General features: G+C 45.5%; 1 protein-coding gene across 1 annotated transcript; it reads left to right on the top strand.

Annotated features, from left to right (window-relative positions):
• Window positions 1-18,452: 18,452 nt before the first annotated feature.
• LOC149441577 (uncharacterized) lies at window positions 18,453-20,045 on the top strand. The gene has a single exon (XM_089657155.1). The coding sequence runs from the start codon at window positions 18,453-18,455 to the stop codon at window positions 20,043-20,045; it is 1,593 nt and encodes a 530-aa protein (XP_089513281.1).
• The last annotated feature ends 232 nt before the right edge of the window (window positions 20,046-20,277 follow it).

Here is a 20,277-nt window from a genome sequence, read left to right as displayed (position 1 = left end):
GCTCAAGCCCAGGGAGGATGGCGGATCCTGGGCCTGAGTCCAACGGTGGGAGACCCCCGGAGGGGCCTAGTACCAGTCCTGGCTTCCCATCTGTGGAGGACCTGGGAACAGCCCCAAAGAAGGGGGAAGGATACGCAGAGTATAGAGGTCGGGTAGCTGCCCGGATAAAGACCGTGGAGAAAGAGGAGGCCAAGCTGGTCAAATTGAGCATGGAGCTCAAGAAGATGCACTCCAGTTATGATCGGGTCTGGAGCTCAAAAAGACAGGCCATGAAGCCTGGTCTGGAGGTCTTAAAGCAGCGGGTCTCCATCCAAGAGAAGTATGTGGCGGCCCTCAAGAGAAAGAGCGGAGTCTTGAGGGAGAAATATGCAAACGATAGCCGCTTTAAAGCAGCTAGGAGCAAGTGTGTGGCGGTGGCAAGAGGCCCTGTGGACAAGGTCTCCTCCGTGGAGGAGCTGTCGGAGTCATCAGTGATGGGAGGTGAGCCGATGCAGGGGCTGGCTGAGCCCGCTGTAGTGATTTCGGAAATGGCGCCGGCTAATACGGAGGACGCCGAGGCCATGTATGAGTCGGGCTCCCTCCCCCTCGGGCAGCAGAGCGCGGATTGGGGAATGCAAGTGGAGGAGGCGGAGACCGCGGGAAAGCTCAGCTTTGTCCAGGAAATGGAGCCGGCGTTGAGAAGTGATCACTTCCATTTCACTTCCGAGGATTCCGGAAATGAGGAAGAAAATGTGCCGCGTAAGCCGGCTAAGCTGGTGAAGAAGGACCGGGCATTTTTTGTCCAACTGGGGAGCTCCGTGTCAGTAATAGATGGTGTGCTGATGGCCGAAGGTGTGCTGCAGGACTCTGCAAAGTCTGGTGGTGATGTACCAATGGACATCCCTGCGGGTAATATGTCTGGGGCTATACCTATAGTGCAGGCTCCTCCTGCAGTGCATGGTTTGGGTGGTCCGGGTTCCTCTGTCCCCCTGGTGCAGGCTCCCGTTGGCTCCGCCCCCTTGAAGGCTGTGGAAGGTGTTGGGGTTGTGTCTGTCCCGTTGGGGTCCCCATCTGGTGGGCTGATTTCCCAAACCCTAGTCCCTGCGGGTCAGGCACTGCTTAGTTCCCCTGTAATTGTTTCTGAGGTACAGGTGCGGGCCTCCCAGGGCTCTGCTTTGTCCAGTCACCCTTCTGGTAGTCCGGGTCCCCAGGTTCAGGGGTCGAACCCGGTGGTCCCTGGTCCTCAGGTTCAGGCTCCTTCTGTTGTCCTGGCTGCGGTCTCCCCGGACCCTGCTCCCTCTGTTAGGAGTACCCCCGCAGTTTCATCCACTTTAATCTACTCGGCGGTGGTTAGGGGTGGGCAGGGGCCGGCCAGGCCAATGCAAGCTAGGGCGGGCAACCTACCGACTGCCCGCAGAAATGTCCCATTAAATGGACAGGGTAGGGCCCCCCTTTAGGTCAGAGGGAAGTGATTGATCGTATTCTTGAGATGGGCTATAAAGCAACAGATTTGTTTGCTTTCATTGCCCCAGTCGGTACGGGCGAATACGATGTATCTTTTATGCGGCCGGAATTGCTAGATCTTTTTTGGCAAAGATATGATTCCATCTATGCCCATAGCCCGAGGTGGGTTGGTCTGTCCCCAAAATTGATATCTCGCCAGAACGTGGTCAAGAAAATCACGGTTGTGGTGAGAAATGAGTCGATCCCCCCTGCAGATATTGTGGTGTGGCTGGGGAGATATGGGGATGTTATGGCGCCCCTGAGTAAAATTACGGATGAAAGGGGGATCTGGACAGGCGGGTGGACAACCACCGTCCGCTTGAGGGTGGAGGGGAATGTGCTCCAGCATATTCCTTCCTCTACCTTCCTTGGCAGGGATAGGTTAATAATTTTTTATCCCGGCCAACCGCTGGTATGTCACCGGTGTGGTGCCAAGGGGCATTTTGCCGCTACCTGTCCTGTGATGCACTGCTCCTTGTGCCAGGAGATTGGGCACCTGGCCAAGGATTGCAGCGTAATAAGGTGCAACTTGTGTGGTTCTGTGGGGCATTCCTATATCTCATGTCCTGAAGCCCTCCGTAACATCTCAGATAGGGTGATAATAGCTGAATGAGACAGGCTGGATGCCGAGGATGTGGCGGAGGAGGTAGTGAAGGCCAATGTGCCTTCTGAGGCAGGCCTTGGGGAGGTTTCTGTGGTCCCTGAGGTTGCCTTGGTTGAGTCTACAAACCTAGTTAGGATTCCAGTAGTATCATCCGTGGTGTCCATCCCCCTTCAAAAGAAGAGAAAGAAATTGGTGGAGGCAGCCAAAGGGGCTGGGGTGGTGGAGGTTACAGTTGGGCCTTCTGTGTCCATTCCCCCGGTTCTCCTCCCGCTGCGTCGGGATAAGGTGCCTGATAAGGTATCCCAGGCTCCTGTTCAGGGAGGTCAGGTGGGGGTCCAGGTGGAGGAAGGGTGGTCCACAGTTAAGAAGGGCAATAAGCCTGTCCTTTCCCCAGCGGGGTCGGTCTCCTCATTAGAGGTAGGGGATCTGGTTCTGGGGAACAAGTTTGGGACTCTGTCTGGGGAGGAGGAGGAGTCAGGTGATCCTATTTCCCCGATGGAGGATGAGGACGAGGGGGGGTCTCTGAAGAGGTCAAGGGACCTTTCCAAGAAAACCAAAAGGAAGGTTAAGAAGCGCCATTCTCAATTACCTTAATGGCAGTTCCCGCTCCGATAAAGGTGGCAACCATTAATGTTGCCAGCATAAAATCTGTAAGTGCTAGAGAAACGGCCTTATTTTTGCTCAGCAGTATTGATGCTGATGTTTTATTTTTGCAGGCGACCCGGTTGTGTAGCTTGGCTGACATTTATCTGGTCAAAAGGGAGTGGAGGTGTGGTCCATCTTTCTGGTCTCTTGCGGCTGAGCCTTACAGCGGAGTTGCGATGCTTTTTACCGGTATGGTAACATGCCGGCGGGTAATTGAGGTGGAAATTGGAAGAAGTCTGATCTTGGATGTCCTTGTGAGGGGTCAGGAACTGCGCCTAATCAATATCTTTGGACCGCAGTCCAAATGGGACAGGAAATGTCTCTTCACAAAGATCAAGCCTTTCCTTTTTACGTCCCGGCTGGTGGTCTTTGGAGGTGATTTTAACACCATAACTAGGCCCAAGGACAGGAGGGACTCCAATGACAGGCTGGGATATGATAGCGTTTTTCTGAATGCTATAGTCAGGGAAGCAGGTCTGGTGGATGCCTTGGTTAAGAGCAGCCCAGACAGCACGGGTTTCACGTTTAGGAGAGGTAATAGTCAGAGTAGGATAGACAGGTTTTTTTTAAAGGAGGACTCTGCCTTCTCGGCTTATGAGTGTCGAGTGGTGGAGTTCTCTGATCACCTTATACTTACTGTGACTTTGAATGTTTCAGACACGCCACTGAGAGGGAAGGGCATCTGGAGAATGAATTAGTCTCTACTGGAAGACGAGGAGGTGGGACGATCTTTTGAGGAGTTCTTTCAGGCTCAGGTGACGTTGCTGGATTTTTGCAACAGTACGTCAGAGTGGTGGGAGCTTGTCAAGTTGCAGATTGGCAGGTTTTTCAAGGCCATAGGGAAAAGAAAACAGCTTGATAGATACAACGCCTACCAACGGTTGCGGAGGAAGCTCGACCGCCTTGTCTCTAGCGGTGGAGATTCTGGGGCAATCTCGGAGGCTAAGCTTCTCCTCAGGAAGTTCCAATACGACCGGCGCGCCTCTTTGGTTCTGGAGAGGGATTATGGGAAATATCACTCGCCCAACCCTTTTCAGAACTGCAAACAGAGCGCAGCGGTTAAAACGGTCTCTGCCTTAAGGGATAGTATGGGGTCCTCAACAAAATCCAGGTCAGGGATCCTGGAGGTCTCTAGGTCCTTTTATGAGGACTTACTGAGTGTGAAGAGCCTTGACCGGACAAGGATGTTGAGCTTTTTGGAATCTACACCGGGTTTGGAAGGTAATGTCCCGCTGGCAAGTTTGACAGGGGTAATTACAGCAGAAGAGGTGATGAAAGCTATTGACAGTCTGGCCATTAAAAAGACTCCTGGGCCAGATGGTTTGACAGCTGAGTTTTTTAAAACTTTTAAATCCAGCTTGGCACCCCATCTTGTGGAGGTTTATAACAGCTGTCTGGATGAGAGTTCTCTCCCTCCCTCCATGAGGCGATCTGCTGTAATTCTTTTGTCAAAAGGTAAGGATCCTTCGGCTATTGAGAATTGGCGCTCCATTAGCCTTCTCAATGTCGATAGAAAGGTTCTGGCAAAGATCTTGTTCTGGCGCTTGTCGTCAGTGGCAGACGGTTTGCTTTCACGGCAACAGCATTGCTCGCTCCAGGGTAGGAGTACCTTTACAGCGGTGTTAGCTGTCCGGGAGGCTCTGGAGTGGTGTAAGGCTGAGGGCTGGGAGAAGTACTTGCTGGCAGTGGATCAGGCAAAGGCCTTCGATCGAGTCGATCATGAGTACCTCTGGCACCTCCTGGACCGGTATGGCCTAGAGGGGAGGTTTGTTGGCTGGCTTAAGACACTGTATAGAGAGGCTGAAAGTTTCATGTTGGTGAATGGTTTGGCGGCCTTTTGGGGTCGGATCTGGTGTGCGCCAGGGGTGCCCGCTGAGCCCCTTGCTCTATGTCTTTGCCATCGATCCCTTCATCAGGAGGTTGGATGGTGGGACATTGGGCGGGGTGCCGGTGGGTGCTGCTGGGGGTCCCTCTCTGAAGGTCGTTGCTTACGCTGATGACGTGTCTGTCTTCATCTCCGGGACTGAGGAGGCGCAGGAGGTAGTCTCGGTGATGGATCAGTATTCTGAGGCGTCAGGCTCCAAGGTCAACAAGGATAAATGTGAAATTTTCTGGATGGGTAGGGATGGTGAGAACTTCTCACTCCCGGACACCTTCCCAGTGCCTCAGCAGAGTATAAAAGTCCTAGGCATCAATTTCGGTCCTGCTGATTACAGCAAGTCAAATTGGGAGGCTAGGCTGTCTGTTGCCGAGGTCAAAGTGAGGTGTTGGAAGGGGTGGCCGCTCTCTTTAAGGGAAAGGGTCGACTTGATTAAGACTTTCCTGGTTCCCATCTTTTTGTATGTCAGCTTTGTCTGTCTTTTGCCAGAATCACTCTATACGAGGATCTACAGCTGCTTCTTCCAGATGTTATGGGGGAACAGGCTGAACCTTGTCAAGCGGGATGTAACTTACTCATCCAGGTGGGAGGGTGGCCTAGGTATGGTCAACCCGATAGTTTTCTTTTCTCTGATGTTCATGAAACATAACTTTGGTAATATGCTGGCAGAGAGACCGCCTGCATGGGTAGGGATGTTCCGGATCTGGTTCAGACCCTTTCTGAGCTGTTGGGAGAGTGGCGGGCCAGTGAAAAGCCTGCGGGTCAAGCACGGCAAGCTCCCGGCTTATGTGGCCCCGAGCCTGAATTTACTCCGGCGGTGGCATGTGACGGCGGAGATCAGATCTCTCCCTAGGAAGCTCCTGGGTGAGAGGATTGTGACAACCGCTTTCCATGCGCCGCTGGCCTTGAAAGATTGCCCAGGCCATATTATGAGGGAGGGTTTGCGCTTAATAAATCTGTAACGGATCCCCTTGAAATTTATGGACCAGGCCTGGCTCGCTTTCCATGGTAGGCTCTACGTGAGGGGTAACTTGAAGTACCGTCCTCCGGATGACCGTAATTGTCCAAGGTCGGAGTGTCTGGGTGAAGTGGAGACTATGGACCACTTCTTGCTTCAGTGCCCCTTTAACGTAGAGGTGTATAAAGAGGTGGGTGGGGCTCTGGGTGTTCCTTTCCTGCACCACATGTCTTATGCGAAGTGGGTGTATGGAGCATTCGAAAGTCGTCTGGATTTTGATTTAGACACTTTGTTCTTATTCAGTTTAGTAGTCCGTTACTACACGTGGAATGCACGGTGTCAGGTCTCCATCCGGCAGAAAGTCCTCCCTGTCCAGGTGGTGGTGTGTGACATTCTTGGTGAGGTAGGGAAGATTCGGGGCCTTGAGAAAGACAGGTGGCGGCGAAAGGCTTGGATGGAGGCGTGGAGGAACATCAGGCCTGTAGCTGCTGCCTGTTGATCTCGGGTGGTGGTATCTGTCCCTAGTTTCCCTTTATCACCCCCCTAGATTTTGGAAGTATGTTTCTTTTTGATGGAAGGCTGCAGGTATAGAAAATCTGTGTTCCTTAATCTTCATTAGGGTATGTATATAATGTTTGTTTGGTTCAAGCTTAGTTATTGTAAAGCCTTGTAGTGTTTGGCCATACAGGCCATTTGTGGAGGATGGAAATTGTATATAGTTTGTGTCTTGGCCATAAAAGCCTGTTAAAAGCAAAAGTTATTTTTTTCCAGGTATGGACTTATCTGTTGCAGGCCATAAAAGCCTGGTGTTCTGTGTTTTTTTCCCAGGTATGGACTTTTGTGTTGTAGGCCATAAAGGCTTCCTTTTCTTTCAGGAAGTTCCCGGACTTTTACGTTTCCTGCATGAAGGATGTGCTTATGTTTACGCTTATTTATTCATATTTATCTTTTGTATTTTTATAGAAAATTAATGCTGGTTGGTTTGTAAGCACAAATTACAAATAAAATATTACCAGATATAGTGAATGCGGGGTCCGGGGAGAGTGAATATAGTGAATGCGGGGTCCGGGGAGAGCGGATATAGTGAATGCGGGGTCCGGGGAGAGCGGATATAGTGAATGCGGGGTCCGGGGAGAGCGGATATAGTGAATGCGGGGTCCGGGGAGAGCGGTTATAGTGAATGCGGGGTCCGGGGAGAGCGGATATAGTGAATGCAGGGTCCGGGGAGAGCGGATATAGTGAATGCGGGGTCCGGGGAGACCGGATATAGTGAATGCGTGGTCCGGGGAGAGCGGATATAGTGAATGCGGGGTCCGGGGAGAGCGGATATAGTGAATGTGGGGTCCGGGGTGAGAGGATATAGTGAATGTGGGGTCCGGGGAGAGCAGATATAGTGAATGTGGGGTCCGGGGAGAGCAGATATAGTGAATGCGGGGTCCGGGGAGAGTGGATATAGTGAATGCGGGGTCCGGGGAGAGCGGATATAGTGAATGCGGGGTCCGGGGAGGGTGGATATAGTGAATGCGGGGTCCGGGGAGAGCGGATATAGGGAATGCGGGGTCCGGGGATAGCGAATGTATTGAATGCAGGGTCCGGGGAGAGCGGATATAGTGAATGCGCGGTCCGGGGAGGGCGGATATAGTGAATGCAGGGTCCGGGGAGGGCGGATATAGTGAATGCGGGGTCCGGGGAGGGCGGATATAGTGAATGCAGGGTCTGGGGAGAGAGGATATAGTGAATGCAGGGTCTTGGGAGAGCAGATATAGTGAATGCAGGGTCTGGGGAGAGAGGATATAGTGAATGCGGGGTCCGGGGTGAGAGGATATAGTGAATGCGGGGTCCGGGGAGAGCGGATATAGTGAATGCGGGGTCCGGGGAGGGCGGATATAGTGAATGCAGGGTCTGGGGAGAGAGGATATAGTGAATGCAGGGTCTTGGGAGAGCAGATATAGTGAATGCAGGGTCTGGGGAGAGAGGATATAGTGAATGCGGGGTCCGGGGTGAGAGGATATAGTGAATGTGGGGTCCGGGGAGAGCAGATATAGTGAATGCGGGGTCCGGGGAGAGTGGATATAGTGAATGCGGGGTCCGGGGAGAGCGGATATAGTGAATGCGGGGTCCGGGGAGGGTGGATATAGTGAATGCGGGGTCCGGGGAGAGCGGATATAGGGAATGCGGGGTCCGGGGATAGCGAATGTAGTGAATGCAGGGTCCGGGGAGGGTGGATTTAGAGAATGCGGGGTCCGGGGATAGCGAATGTAGTGAATGCAGGGTCCGGGGAGAGCGGATATAGTGAATGCGCGGTCCGGGGAGGGCGGATATAGTGAATGCAGGGTCCGGGGAGGGCGGATATAGTGAATGCGGGGTCCGGGGAGGGCGGATATAGTGAATGCAGGGTCTGGGGAGAGAGGATATAGTGAATGCAGGGTCTTGGGAGAGCAGATATAGTGAATGCAGGGTCTGGGGAGAGAGGATATAGTGAATGCGGGGTCCGGGGTGAGAGGATATAGTGAATGCGGGGTCCGGGGAGAGCGGATATAGTGAATGCGGGGTCCGGGGAGGGCGGATATAGTGAATGCAGGGTCTGGGGAGAGAGGATATAGTGAATGCAGGGTCTTGGGAGAGCAGATATAGTGAATGCAGGGTCTGGGGAGAGAGGATATAGTGAATGCAGGGTCCGGGGTGAGAGGATATAGTGAATGCGGGGTCCGGGGAGAGCGGATATAGTGAATGCGGGGTCCGGGGAGAGCGGATATAGTGAATGCGGGGTCCGGGGAGAGCGGATATAGTGAATGCGGGGTCCGGGGAGAGCGGATATAGTGAATGCGGGGTCCGGGGAGAGCGGATATAGTGAATGCGGGGTCCGGGGAGAGCGGATATAGTGAATGCGGGGTCCGGGGAGAGCGGATATAGTGAATGCGGGGTCCGGGGAGACCGGTTATAGTGAATGCGGGGTCCGGGGAGAGCGGATATAGTGAATGCGGGGTCCGGGGAGAGCGGATATAGTGAATGCGGGGTCCGGGGAGACCGGATATAGTGAATGCGGGGTCCGGGGAGAGCGGATATAGTGAATGCGGGGTCCGGGGTGAGAGGATATAGTGAATGCGGGGTCCGGGGAGAGCGGATATAGTGAATGCGGGGTCCGGGGAGAGCGGATATAGTGAATGCGGGGTCCGGGGAGAGCGGATATAGTGAATGCGGGGTCTGGGGAGAGCGGATATAGTGAATGCGGGGTTCGGGGAGAGCGGATATAGTGAATGCGGGGTCTGGGGAGAGCGGATATAGTGAATGCGGAGTCCGGGGAGAGCGGTTATAGTGAATGCGGGGTCCGGGGAGAGCGGATATAGTGAATGCGGGGTCCAGGGAGAGCAGGTATAGTGAATGCGGGGTCCGGGGAGACCGGATATAGTGAATGCAGGGTCCAGGGAGAGCGGATATACATAATGAATGCGGGGTCCGGGGAGAGCGGATATAGTGAATGCGGGGTCTGGGGAGAGCAGATATAGTGAATGTGGGGTCCGGGGAGAGCAGATATAGTGAATGCGGGGTCCGGGGAGAGTGGATATAGTGAATGCAGGGTCCGGGGAGGGTGGATATAGTGAATGCGGGGTCCGGGGAGAGTGGATACAGTGAATGCAGGGTCCGGGGAGAGCAGATATAGTGAATGCGGGGTACGGGGAGAGCGGATATAGTGAATGCGGGGTCTGGGGAGAGCGGATATAGTGAATGCGGGGTTCGGGGAGAGCGGATATAGTGAATGCGGGGTCCGGGGAGAGCGGATATAGTGAATGCGGGGTCCGGGGAGAGCGGTTATAGTGAATGCGGGGTCCGGGGAGAGCAGATATAGTGAATGCGGGGTCCGGGGAGAGTGGATATAGTGAATGCAGGGTCCGGGGAGGGTGGATATAGTGAATGCGGGGTCCGGGGAGAGCGGATATAGGGAATGCAGGGTCCGGGGAGAGTGGATTTAGAGAATGCGGGGTCCGGGGATAGCGAATGTAGTGAATGCAGGGTCCGGGGAGAGCGGATATAGTGAATGCGGGGTCCGGGGATAGCGAATGTAGTGAATGCAGGGTCCGGGGAGAGCGGATATAGTGAATGCGGGGTCCGGGGAGAGCAGATATAGTGAATGCAGGATCTGGGGAGAGCGGATATACATAATGAATGCGGGGTCCGGGGAGAGCGGATATAGTGAATGTGGGGTCCGGGGTGAGAGGATATAGTGAATGCGGGGTCCGGGGAGAGCAGATATAGTGAATGCGGGGTCCGGGGAGGGCGGATATAGTGAATGCGGGGTCCGGGGAGAGCGGATATAGTGAATGCAGGGTCTGGGGAGAGCGGATATACATAATGAATGCGGGGTCCGGGGAGAGCGGATATAGTGAATGCGGGGTCCGGGGAGAGCGGATATAGTGAATGCAGGGTCTGGGGAGAGCGGATATACATAATGAATGCTGGGTCCGGGGAGAGCGGATATAGTGAATGTGGGGTCCGGGGTGAGAGGATATAGTGAATGCGGGGTCCGGGGAGAGCAGATATAGTGAATGCGGGGTCCGGGGAGAGCAGATATAGTGAATGCGGGGTCCGGGGAGAGCAGATATAGTGAATGCAGGGTCTGGGGTTTAGTACCACTTTAAGAGCTTAAGGAAGGTATGCTTTACATGGTCTCCTTTATGTAAACTCTGGACTCCTGTTGTAACCTGTATCTGCTGTTATTTGTTCCCTACTGTTTTGGAAGTAGATTTGAAGACATGGAGTATTGCTGTATGTGCTGGTTTCTTTTGATAAAAGCTCCCTTAAAGAAACAATTGCATTGCCTTCTTGTCTTGATACCTCCACTAAGAAGTAAGCACCTACTACACTTTCCCCACTAAAATCACTCTGTCCCAAAGAGATTCTTCAGAATCATTTGACTTCTTCTTTGTACACAAGCATGTTTGCCTTGACTCTGTCATCGAAAATTATGATTCCATATAACCTTGGGCCACTTGAGAATGTAGAACAGCAGGTAAAGCAACATTCCCAGAGTTGATTGGCCAAAGGGCATAGGTTCAGCCCATAGTCATACCTCCATACATTGAGCAAACTGAGTAATACAGTTGCAAGAAAACGTATGTGAACCCCTTGGGATTACGTGGAGTTTTGCATGAATTGGGCATAAAATGTGCTCTGAACGTCATCTAATTCACAACAATAGAAGAACACAGTCTGCTGAACATAATACTACACAAACATTAGATGTTGCCATGGTTTAATTGCACATAACATGTAAACTTTCATAGTGCAGGGAGGAAAATTTATGTGATGCCCTAGCTTAATGACTTCTCCCAGAGCTAATTGGAGCCAGGAGTGAGCCAACCTTGACTCCAATCAGTGTGATGATATTGGATGTGTTGCTGACAGCTGTCCTGCCCTTAAAAAACACACACCTGTTTTGGGTTTACTGGTTTCAAGAAGCACTGTCTGATGTGAACCATGCCTCGTAGAAAAGAGCTCTCAGAAGACCTACGATCAAGAATTGTTGACTTGCATGAAGCTGGAAAGGGTTACAAAAGTATCTCCAAAAGCCTTGATGTTCATGTGTCCACGGTAAGACAGACTGTCTACAAATGGAGAAAGTTTAGCACTGTTGCTACTCTCCCTAGGCGTGGTCGTCCTGTAAAAATGACTACAAGAGCAAAGCGCAGAATGCTGCATGAGGTAAAGAAGAAGCTCAGAGTGTCAGCTAAAGACCTACAGAAATCTCTGGCACATGCTAACATTTTTGTTGACACATCTACAATAAGGAAAACATTAAACAAGAATGGAGTACATGGGAGGACACCACGGAGGAAGCCATTGCTGTCCAAAAAGAAGATTGCAGCACGTTTGAAGTTTGCAAAAGAGCACCTGGATGTTCCACAGCACTACTGGCAAAATATACTGTGGACAGATGACACCAAGATTGAGTTGTTTGGGAAGAACACACAACACTATGTGTGGAGAAAAAAAGGCACAGCACACCAACATCAAAACCTCATCCCCACTGTGAAACATGGCGGAGGGAGCATCATGGTTTGGGGCTGCTTTGCTGCCTCAGGGCCTGGACGGATTGTTGTCATTGATGGGAAAATGAATTCCAGAGTTTATCAAGACATGTTGCAGGAAAACGTACGACCATCTGTCCACCAACTGAAGCTCCGCAGAGGATGGGTGATGCAACAGGACAATGACCCAAAGCATACAAGTAATTCAACAAAACAATGGCTGCAACAGCACAGAATACGCCTTCTGGAGTGGCCCAGTCAGAGTCCTGACCTCAACCTGATTGAAATGCTGTGGCATGACCTTAAGAGAGCGATTCACACCAGACATCCCAAGAATATTGCTACACTGAAACAGTTTTGTGAAGAGGAGTGGTCCAAAGTGACTCCAGATCGTTGTGCAGGTCTGATCTGCAACTACAGGAAACGTTTGGTTGAGGTTATTGCTGCCAAAGGAGGGTTGTAAGAAATTAATTCAGCATAAAACAGACGTCTGTATCTTTTCATATCAGTGTCTCCTCTAAAATGACAAGTAAAGTCACTGAGCTAGTGTAATTTTTAACTTTGCGTGTGTACGATGGCTTTGAAAACAGGTGTTAAAGATGAACCATGGTATATTCATGTCTAAGAGGTCAGCAGGTCATAAGCTTCTTTTAAGAATAGCAAATTGGAATGTAAAAAGATATTGGTATGCAGTAGAGCAAAGAAAGTATATGTCTTTTATAAAGAAAATCATGTCTAATCCATAATATAGTTAGTTGGATAATTATTTCATATATTTAATTTATTAGTTAGGAATAGTGTGTGATAAGTTTAGTATCAATTATTGTTGGTTATATGCATTTATGTGATCAATTGTCCCTTTCTAAAGATATGTGAAGCTATTGTATATCATGTAACAGTATCATGTATTTCTGTCGTCTAAGAGGTTTGAAGATAACGTCACACTAAGAGTTATAAGTATAGAAGGTTTACAAATATGGACACTAAGTGTTATAAGTATAGATGATGTACAAAAAAGGCTTTTACTTATTTAGCTCACACTGAATTAGGAAATAACTGTTTAGTGGGTTGGTCTGGTAAAATATATATAAGATGTGCCTTAGAGATAGAGGGACACACACTCACACTCACAGACACACATCAATACATTATACAGCTGACACGCACTGACATTTTCGTTTTCTTAAGGCCTACAAAGCCTTGATACACCTGTTGTCTTCCTTGCCAAGACTGAAACACTTGTCATAGAACAGACAAGAGATTAGACATTTCTCCAAAGCTTATTTCTTTTTCCATAATCTACAACTTTTGTTATATTTTACTCTGTATTTTATTTTATCTTTTGTATTCATTTTATGTTGATGCCAAGTGTGAATTAAATAAAAGTCACACTGTTTTAAATCAGCCTGGCACTAGAACACTTTACCTCAAACGCCTAAGACAGACACTTAAATAATATAAGTGTCTCGATATTTAACATTTGGCTAAGCAAGCCTCCGCCACAGTTTTTTCCGGTTTTTCATTCCTTGATAAGGGGGAGAAAGCCCAGACTGATCAAGTCTTGGGAAAAACACGGTGAAAAGAACCTAGAAGTGAAGGCGTTTGTGTTTTGTCAGACGTGGACAAGAGGTCCAGTGACTGAGCCACCGGCTGCAAAAAAAGAAAATCATCTGATTACGGTGAGTAAAAGTCATGGAATTTATTGATAAACTAGCTATAGAAAGCAAGTTAGAGTTTAAGGATGTTTCTTTATATCCTGATGATGGTAAATTATGGCAGTACATGTACAAGGAATGTTTACAGGCCAATGTTCAGATAGATAAATCTAAATTTACTGTAAACAAACAGCATAAGAAGATATCTAATATCTTAAAGTTGGTAAGAATATTCAACAAAATGATTCTGAATATTGACTTACCTGCTAAAAGTGTTTCTACACTAAAGCAGACAGAATGTAGCACTGTACAGAACACAGAAATGCATGAAAATTTGCCTCAAGATCCTCTTAATTGTCCAAATTGTGACATTCTTTGTAACTACATAGAAAATCTTGAGGAGCAAATTGATTCTAAAACAAATCTTTTGTTAAAACTACAGAATGACAGAAAAGAGGTTTCTGTATTAACAAAAGGTGGTAAAAAGATTCATTCTAAAAAGTCAAAGCCTCAAGCTTCCTGCATTCCTGAAATGGGGGCGGATGACGAAACCGAAGTCAGAAAGAAAAAACTACTAGACCGTGCAGCTAAATTAAATTACAAATTCATGATCAATTAATTAAAATTTTAAAAGATATTCCAGTGTATGACTCAAAGGCCGATGCCTTTTATAATGCGGACATCTTCGAGTCTTATACAGATCGTTATCACTTGACTGACGAACAGCGTAACCGTATCTATTATTTATGGATACCTGCACATTTTGCTAGACGACTTGTGCAATCACCTGTTATTGACGATGATGGACAGGAGATACATAGTGACGCATCAGACAGATTCCGACAATTGTTGTTATGTACCACAGGTGAGGAAGTACCTTCTTTAGAAGTACTAGACTCATTACAGACTTCACTTAGAGAGGAACCTTATGAATTTAAAATTAAATTCACAAAGGCATACAAAATGGTCTTGGGTGTAGATGATGAAAACGATACAGGTATGATAAAAGCATTTGTAAAAAAATTTAAATATCTTGATCCAACTTCTTTGGCCATTGTACAAGATAAAAATTTGATTACAGATGCTTGTTCATTCATTGATAAAATCAGAAGACAAATGAAACAGAACTATCTCAAGTCTAAGATAGCTCTAGTTCAAAATGACACTTTAAATATGAACGGTCAGACTACAGCCAAGACAGGAATGACTGCTCTTAAAAGTGACAGATACAAGCAAGTGAGACAGAGAGAGCCAATAACATGTTACTACTGTCAAAAACCTGGACATTTAAAATGGAAGTCTAAAAAATTCTTAAAGGATATGCAGATAAAGGATTCAAGAAATTTAGGTAAAGAAAATGGACTTATTTCTCTTGAACCATCTGCTCCTCCTAGTCAGAAAGAAACTCAATCTTCTTCTCCCTATGCTCCTCTGATAAAACAAATCAGAGAGTTATCGGTCAGCAGCGGTTTGACTGAAAAGAACTTGCAGTCAACCACTGTTAATTCAGCTCCATTATTGCCTACTCCGTGACTAGACAATAAAAAGGAAATAAAGTCTCATCATCTAGAATATGTAACACCAATATGTCTAGATAAATGTGGACGCCCTTACATTAAAGCAAAATTGAATGGACAAAAGCTCAAGTTTCTAATTGATACAGGTGCTGAAATCTCTATTACCGGTGTAAGATTACCTCTTTTGACAGATGCAGCAGTATGTACAGTTGTTGGATTTAACGGATCAGGTAACTCGAAAGCTTCAATGTGTAAAAATGTTTCATTTGAAATCCCTGATTATTTGGATACTGAGATTGATATTTGGTATTGTCAAGGTGCAGAGAATATCATTGGGACAGATATCCTTCAAGGAAGAGGTTGGATAATTGACCTTGGTAATGGCATTGTATGGAAAGGTTCCATTAATCGTAAGCCTGTGGTAATTGACCCAGCAGATTACTGTGAGGTCGGCAGCATCTGTTTAACAGAAGTGCTTGCTGCAGACCATAAATGGCCAGATAGTGGTGACAATCAACAATTAGAACAATTGGTCAAATCATACAAAAATCTTTGGAGCTAAGGCAAAAATGAAGCAGGTCTATTTAAAGACATAGAAGTAGACGTGCAAGGCAAGGATCCGCCCCCACAGAAGCAATACAAATTGCCACCAGAATCTATTGAACCAGTATCAATAGTCATACAGGAGCTTCTGCAACAAGGTATTATCAGGAAAACAAATTCTGTAACAAACAATCCATTATGGGTAGTACCTAAACGTGATGGCCCTAAATCATTCAGGCTTCTGGTAGATCTCAGAATGCTGAATAAATATACCTTAAGCTGCGCTCCAATAGTGGCAGATACACCAGATATAATGTCCCGAATTGATGCAAAAGCAAAAGTGTTCTCTGTGATTGACATTGCAAATGGATTTTTGTCAATCTCTTTATCTAAAAGCTGTCAATATAAATTTGCCTTCTGCTTTGAAAACGTGCAGTATACCTTTAACCGTCTTCCGCAAGGCCTACATTTGAGTCCTAGCGTATTTCATCAAGCTTTAGCGGAAGTCCTATCCAAATTTTCTAGGCCAGATTGTATCATACAATATGTGGACGATATCTTGTTGTCAACAGAAAATGAGCAAGAACATTTCACCCTTTTGGCAGAATTGTTTGATCTGCTGCAAGATGCAGGTCTCAAGCTGAATACTCGTAAGGTTCAGCTCATGAAACGCGAGGTCAAGTTTCTCGGTATTCAGATCAGTCCGGGTAAACGTCAACCTTTGCAAGAAAGGGTTAATGCTATTGCTGCACTTCCTGTACCAACAACATTCAAAGCACTAAGACAATTCCTAGGATTAGTGAATTTTTCTAGAGAGTTCATTGAGTCATTTGCTGATAAAGCAAAACCTTTTGTATGAACTTCTAAATAATAATGAGGAAAATGGTTTTGGTCCTTGGACAGAAGTTCAGCAAAAGGCCTTTGAATCTTTGAAAAAAGATTTGCAGACAGCACCAGCCCTAACTACAGTAGAAAAGCAAGCACCGTTTGCTTTGCAGGTACATACATCTGAAACTGCTATTTCTTCAGTGTTGCTTCAGCTACAAGGAGGAAATTGGAGGATCCTAGCATATTTCTCTAGGCTTTTAACACCTGTTGAGAAAGGTTTTGACACATGTGTTAAACAATTGGTAGGAGTTCACTATGCAGTGAAAGCAACTGAGCACATTGTAGGATTCAACAAAATTATCTTACAAACACCTCATTCCACCCTGAAATTTCTCCTTGAAAAAAACATCCCAGGTGTTTCCAATCAAAGATTTTCACAATGGTTGTTGGCTTTATCACCCAAACAGATCCAGGTTGAACATAATGCCAAATATGTACTCCCTCAATTGATGGAATATAATGGATCAGAGCATGAATGTTCATGTGAAGTCCAAGACATTTACTCTCCTCTGTTTCGCAGAGACGCAGAGAAGACTGATGAACCTGTGTTTGTGGATGGTTCACGTTATTGTGTCTCAGGGGAGTATTTTTCAGGTTATGCAATCTGGTTTCCAAAGAGAGGATATGCCATACAACACAGACTTTTCAGCACAAAAAACAGAACTGATAGCCATTGAGACAGTGTTAACTGTAGACAAAGAAGAGAATCAAGGTCCACTAGTGATTTATAGTGACAGTTCATATGTTGTGCGTTCTCTTACTGATTATCTTCCAATTTGGAAAAGACGAGGTTTTGTAGATGCTTCAAACAAAGCTTTAGCACACAGAGAAATACTAGAGTCAATTTTTACACTAGCAGGGATAAACCCTTGTGCCTATGCAATTGTTAAAGTACCAGCGCATAGGAAAGACAATGATGAACTGAGCATAGGAAATATGATAGCTGACACATTAGCAAAAGAAGCAGCTGTTAATGAACAGTCAGAGATTCCATCTGAAGTAGTTTCAGTAAACACAGTCAGAAAAACAGATACACAGATCCCCTCATTTGCAGAAGAACAGAAAAAGGACCCGTCCCTTTCTGCTTCTCAGGTTGATACAGAATCTTCCTTTGTTTTTGAAAACGTGATTTTGTTTCATGACTTAATTGGGGTTCTGCGTCCTGTCATACCAAAACATTTACAAGTGGACTTCACAAAATACAATCATGAAATTTTAGGCCATGTAGGCCATGTAGGTAAGCAGAGATTGCTAGAGATTCTCAAAGAGAAATTTTTCTGGGGAAAAATGGATGAAACTGCAGACAATGTAATTCAATCTTGTCTTATTTGTGCTCAAGTGAACCCCAGGCCAAAAGGACAGAAACCTCCTTTACAAAGAACTCCTCCAGCTAACGGTCCATGGTCCACATTACAACTTGACTATATAGGACCATTACCAACAGGAAAAAACGGATTCAAATATGCTCTCATAATTGTTGACGTTTTCTCAAAATGGGTTGAGATTTTACCTGTACGCACAGATGATGCACTAACAACTGCAAGAATGTTAATTAATCATGTTTTTCCAACTTGGGGATCCCAATTGACATCAGTTCAGATTGTGGAACTCATTTCACAGGTAAAGTAATGCAGGCAATGTATAAAATTTTGGGAATCCAGCAAAGATTTCATGTTCCATACCATCTGCAATCTGCAGGTATTGTGGAAAGAATGAACAGGACTATCAAATCCAGAATTGCTAAAATGTTGTTAGACAAAGGACATACATGGGTAGATGCCGTACCTTTTGTTCTGATGATTATCAGAAGTACAACATCTTCATCTACACAATACAGTCCATTTGAACTGATGACCGGTAGAAAAATGCCGCTTGTATTTCCACATGAACCGTTTTTTTTGTCGACTCCGCAGAAAGAAGCAATTGAGAAAACCAAATGGTTACAGGTGTTGCAAGACAATCTAAACGCCATTTTGCCACATGCAGCTGCTCACATGCAGAAAATGATCCCTCCACACTCCTCAAAATTTGAGAAAGGTGGACAAGTCATGATTAAAACTTTTAGAAAAAGTGGGCCGTGGCAAAGTAATTGGGAGGGTCCTTTTGAAATTTTGGACACACTTGGTGTAATGATACAAGTCCAAAGACCTCTCAATTCTGTTAAAAATGCACGGAGACAACAAAAAATATGGGTTTACACTGATCAATGCAAGTTGTTTATGCCACGATAATGATACTGCATTTCTTTTGCAGAAATGACATCTGATAATCAAATATGGAGGAACATCAATCTCCAAAAAGAAATACTGACAACATCAGAAAATTGGAAAGAAAGAAAGAACATTAAAAGGAGAAAATTCGTCATCACAGAACTCCTTTTCTCATTAATGACATTTTTATTCCTAAAAACTTATATATCTTTTTCCAGCCCAGCAGAAAAGAACAAGACTGAGACCCTGCATAAAAGAGAATTGCCTTTATCCAGAAACAAGAGACATTTTCCAAGATACAGTGACATTGACACAGCCGTAGACTTGTATGGACTTGCTTGTATAGGTCATGGAGCTACTTGTTGTATGCAATTTTATTTTCTTCATAGTAACTCTATTGAAATACAAGCTAGAATAGAATCTAAAACAAAGTTTACAAAAATGCAAGGATCATATGTACATAATAATAAAACTGGTACATATGAATGTAATTTAACTGAGATGGGATTCTGGTCCATAGTTTTAAAAGGAAATGAGTCTACAATTTGGACTGGCGATGTAACTGGAGATAGAGTAGGTTCTTCTTCTGTAGGAGGATCCAAAACAGATATTTGGTTTTTCACCCAATATTATTTACAGTTTATGGATCCTGAACACTTAAAGATTACAGGAGATGAAGAAGGAGATGTAATTAGAGTATGGGATTTTCAAATAACAAGAGGTTCAGCTCACGTTAAAGTGAGAGTGACTATTTCAATTGTAGACTTGATTATTCCAGATATAAAAGTATCTCCTCAAGCTGTTAAAATTATTGAAGGAAAGGATGATTTAAATTTGATATGTACTACACAAATATATTTACCTCAAAATTCCCTATTAACTTGGAAAAGAAATGGTGAATTTTTGGGTAGTCTTTTCCATAGCTCTACTAATATAATTCGTAAGAGTAATCTTGGAAATGTAGATTGGACTAATAATAACTTTATTTATCAACACAATAGTCCAAATCTTAATAACAGAGGCATATATGAATGTTGCATATCATTAGAAAATAATCCAATGAAATGTGATACTGCAAATGTTATAATTTCATCTCCTGAGAAAATTAAGTGTACTGATGAAAAATGTATTCCTTCTAGTCCATTTCAAATTAATCATTTCCAACCCAGACATCTCTTAAGAGAAGGACATTTTGTGATTATACTTTGGAAATTTAATGTTTCCGAATGGAAAATTTCATCAAAGTATCCTCAATGCCAAGAATACTTAATTAATATGGAATTGGGTATGGATAAATGGTTTGGAACTAATAATAAAAATAACAACAGGAATAAACGAGGTATCGTAGAAGGAATTCTAGGAGGAGTTGGTACTATTGGAAGTATTGCCAATAGTATGGATATTAATACATTAAAGTCTGATCTGGAAACAGCGGGCTTAGTGGGTAGTAAAAGTATTAAAGTTCAAAGAAATGTAAATCAAATATTAGAAAATATGTTAATGAAGACAGCTACGGTTATAGGCCCAGCTGTAGTCCACTTACAAGATGTTACTTTGAATTTAATGGACAGAGAACAACATTCCCACATAGCCAGAACATGTCTAGAAATACAGAGTATTCTACCAATTTTAAAATAATTGCACAAGCATTCCAAAGTGGAATAACTCCTCTAAGTCTTTTGCAAAGTTTACCTAATGAATATGTATTTGCAAAAAATCATATAGATTTATGGGTAAATAAATGGGTAGGATTTAATCAACATGAATGCTTTGGTACCTCAATGATTCCCATTGCTGGGAAAGAACAAACGTTAGTTCCAGTTACAGTCTTAGGATTGCCAGTTAGTAATACTCAGTTGTTATATTATCA

This window comes from Staurois parvus, unplaced genomic scaffold (assembly GCF_062004578.1).
Source record: "Staurois parvus isolate SC_StPar_1 unplaced genomic scaffold, SC_StPar_1.0 ptg000972l, whole genome shotgun sequence".
Classification (NCBI taxonomy): Eukaryota; Metazoa; Chordata; class Amphibia; order Anura; family Ranidae; genus Staurois; species Staurois parvus.
The sequence above is the reverse complement of the archived record's forward strand: the minus strand, read 5'-3'. Positions and strand labels throughout refer to the sequence as shown.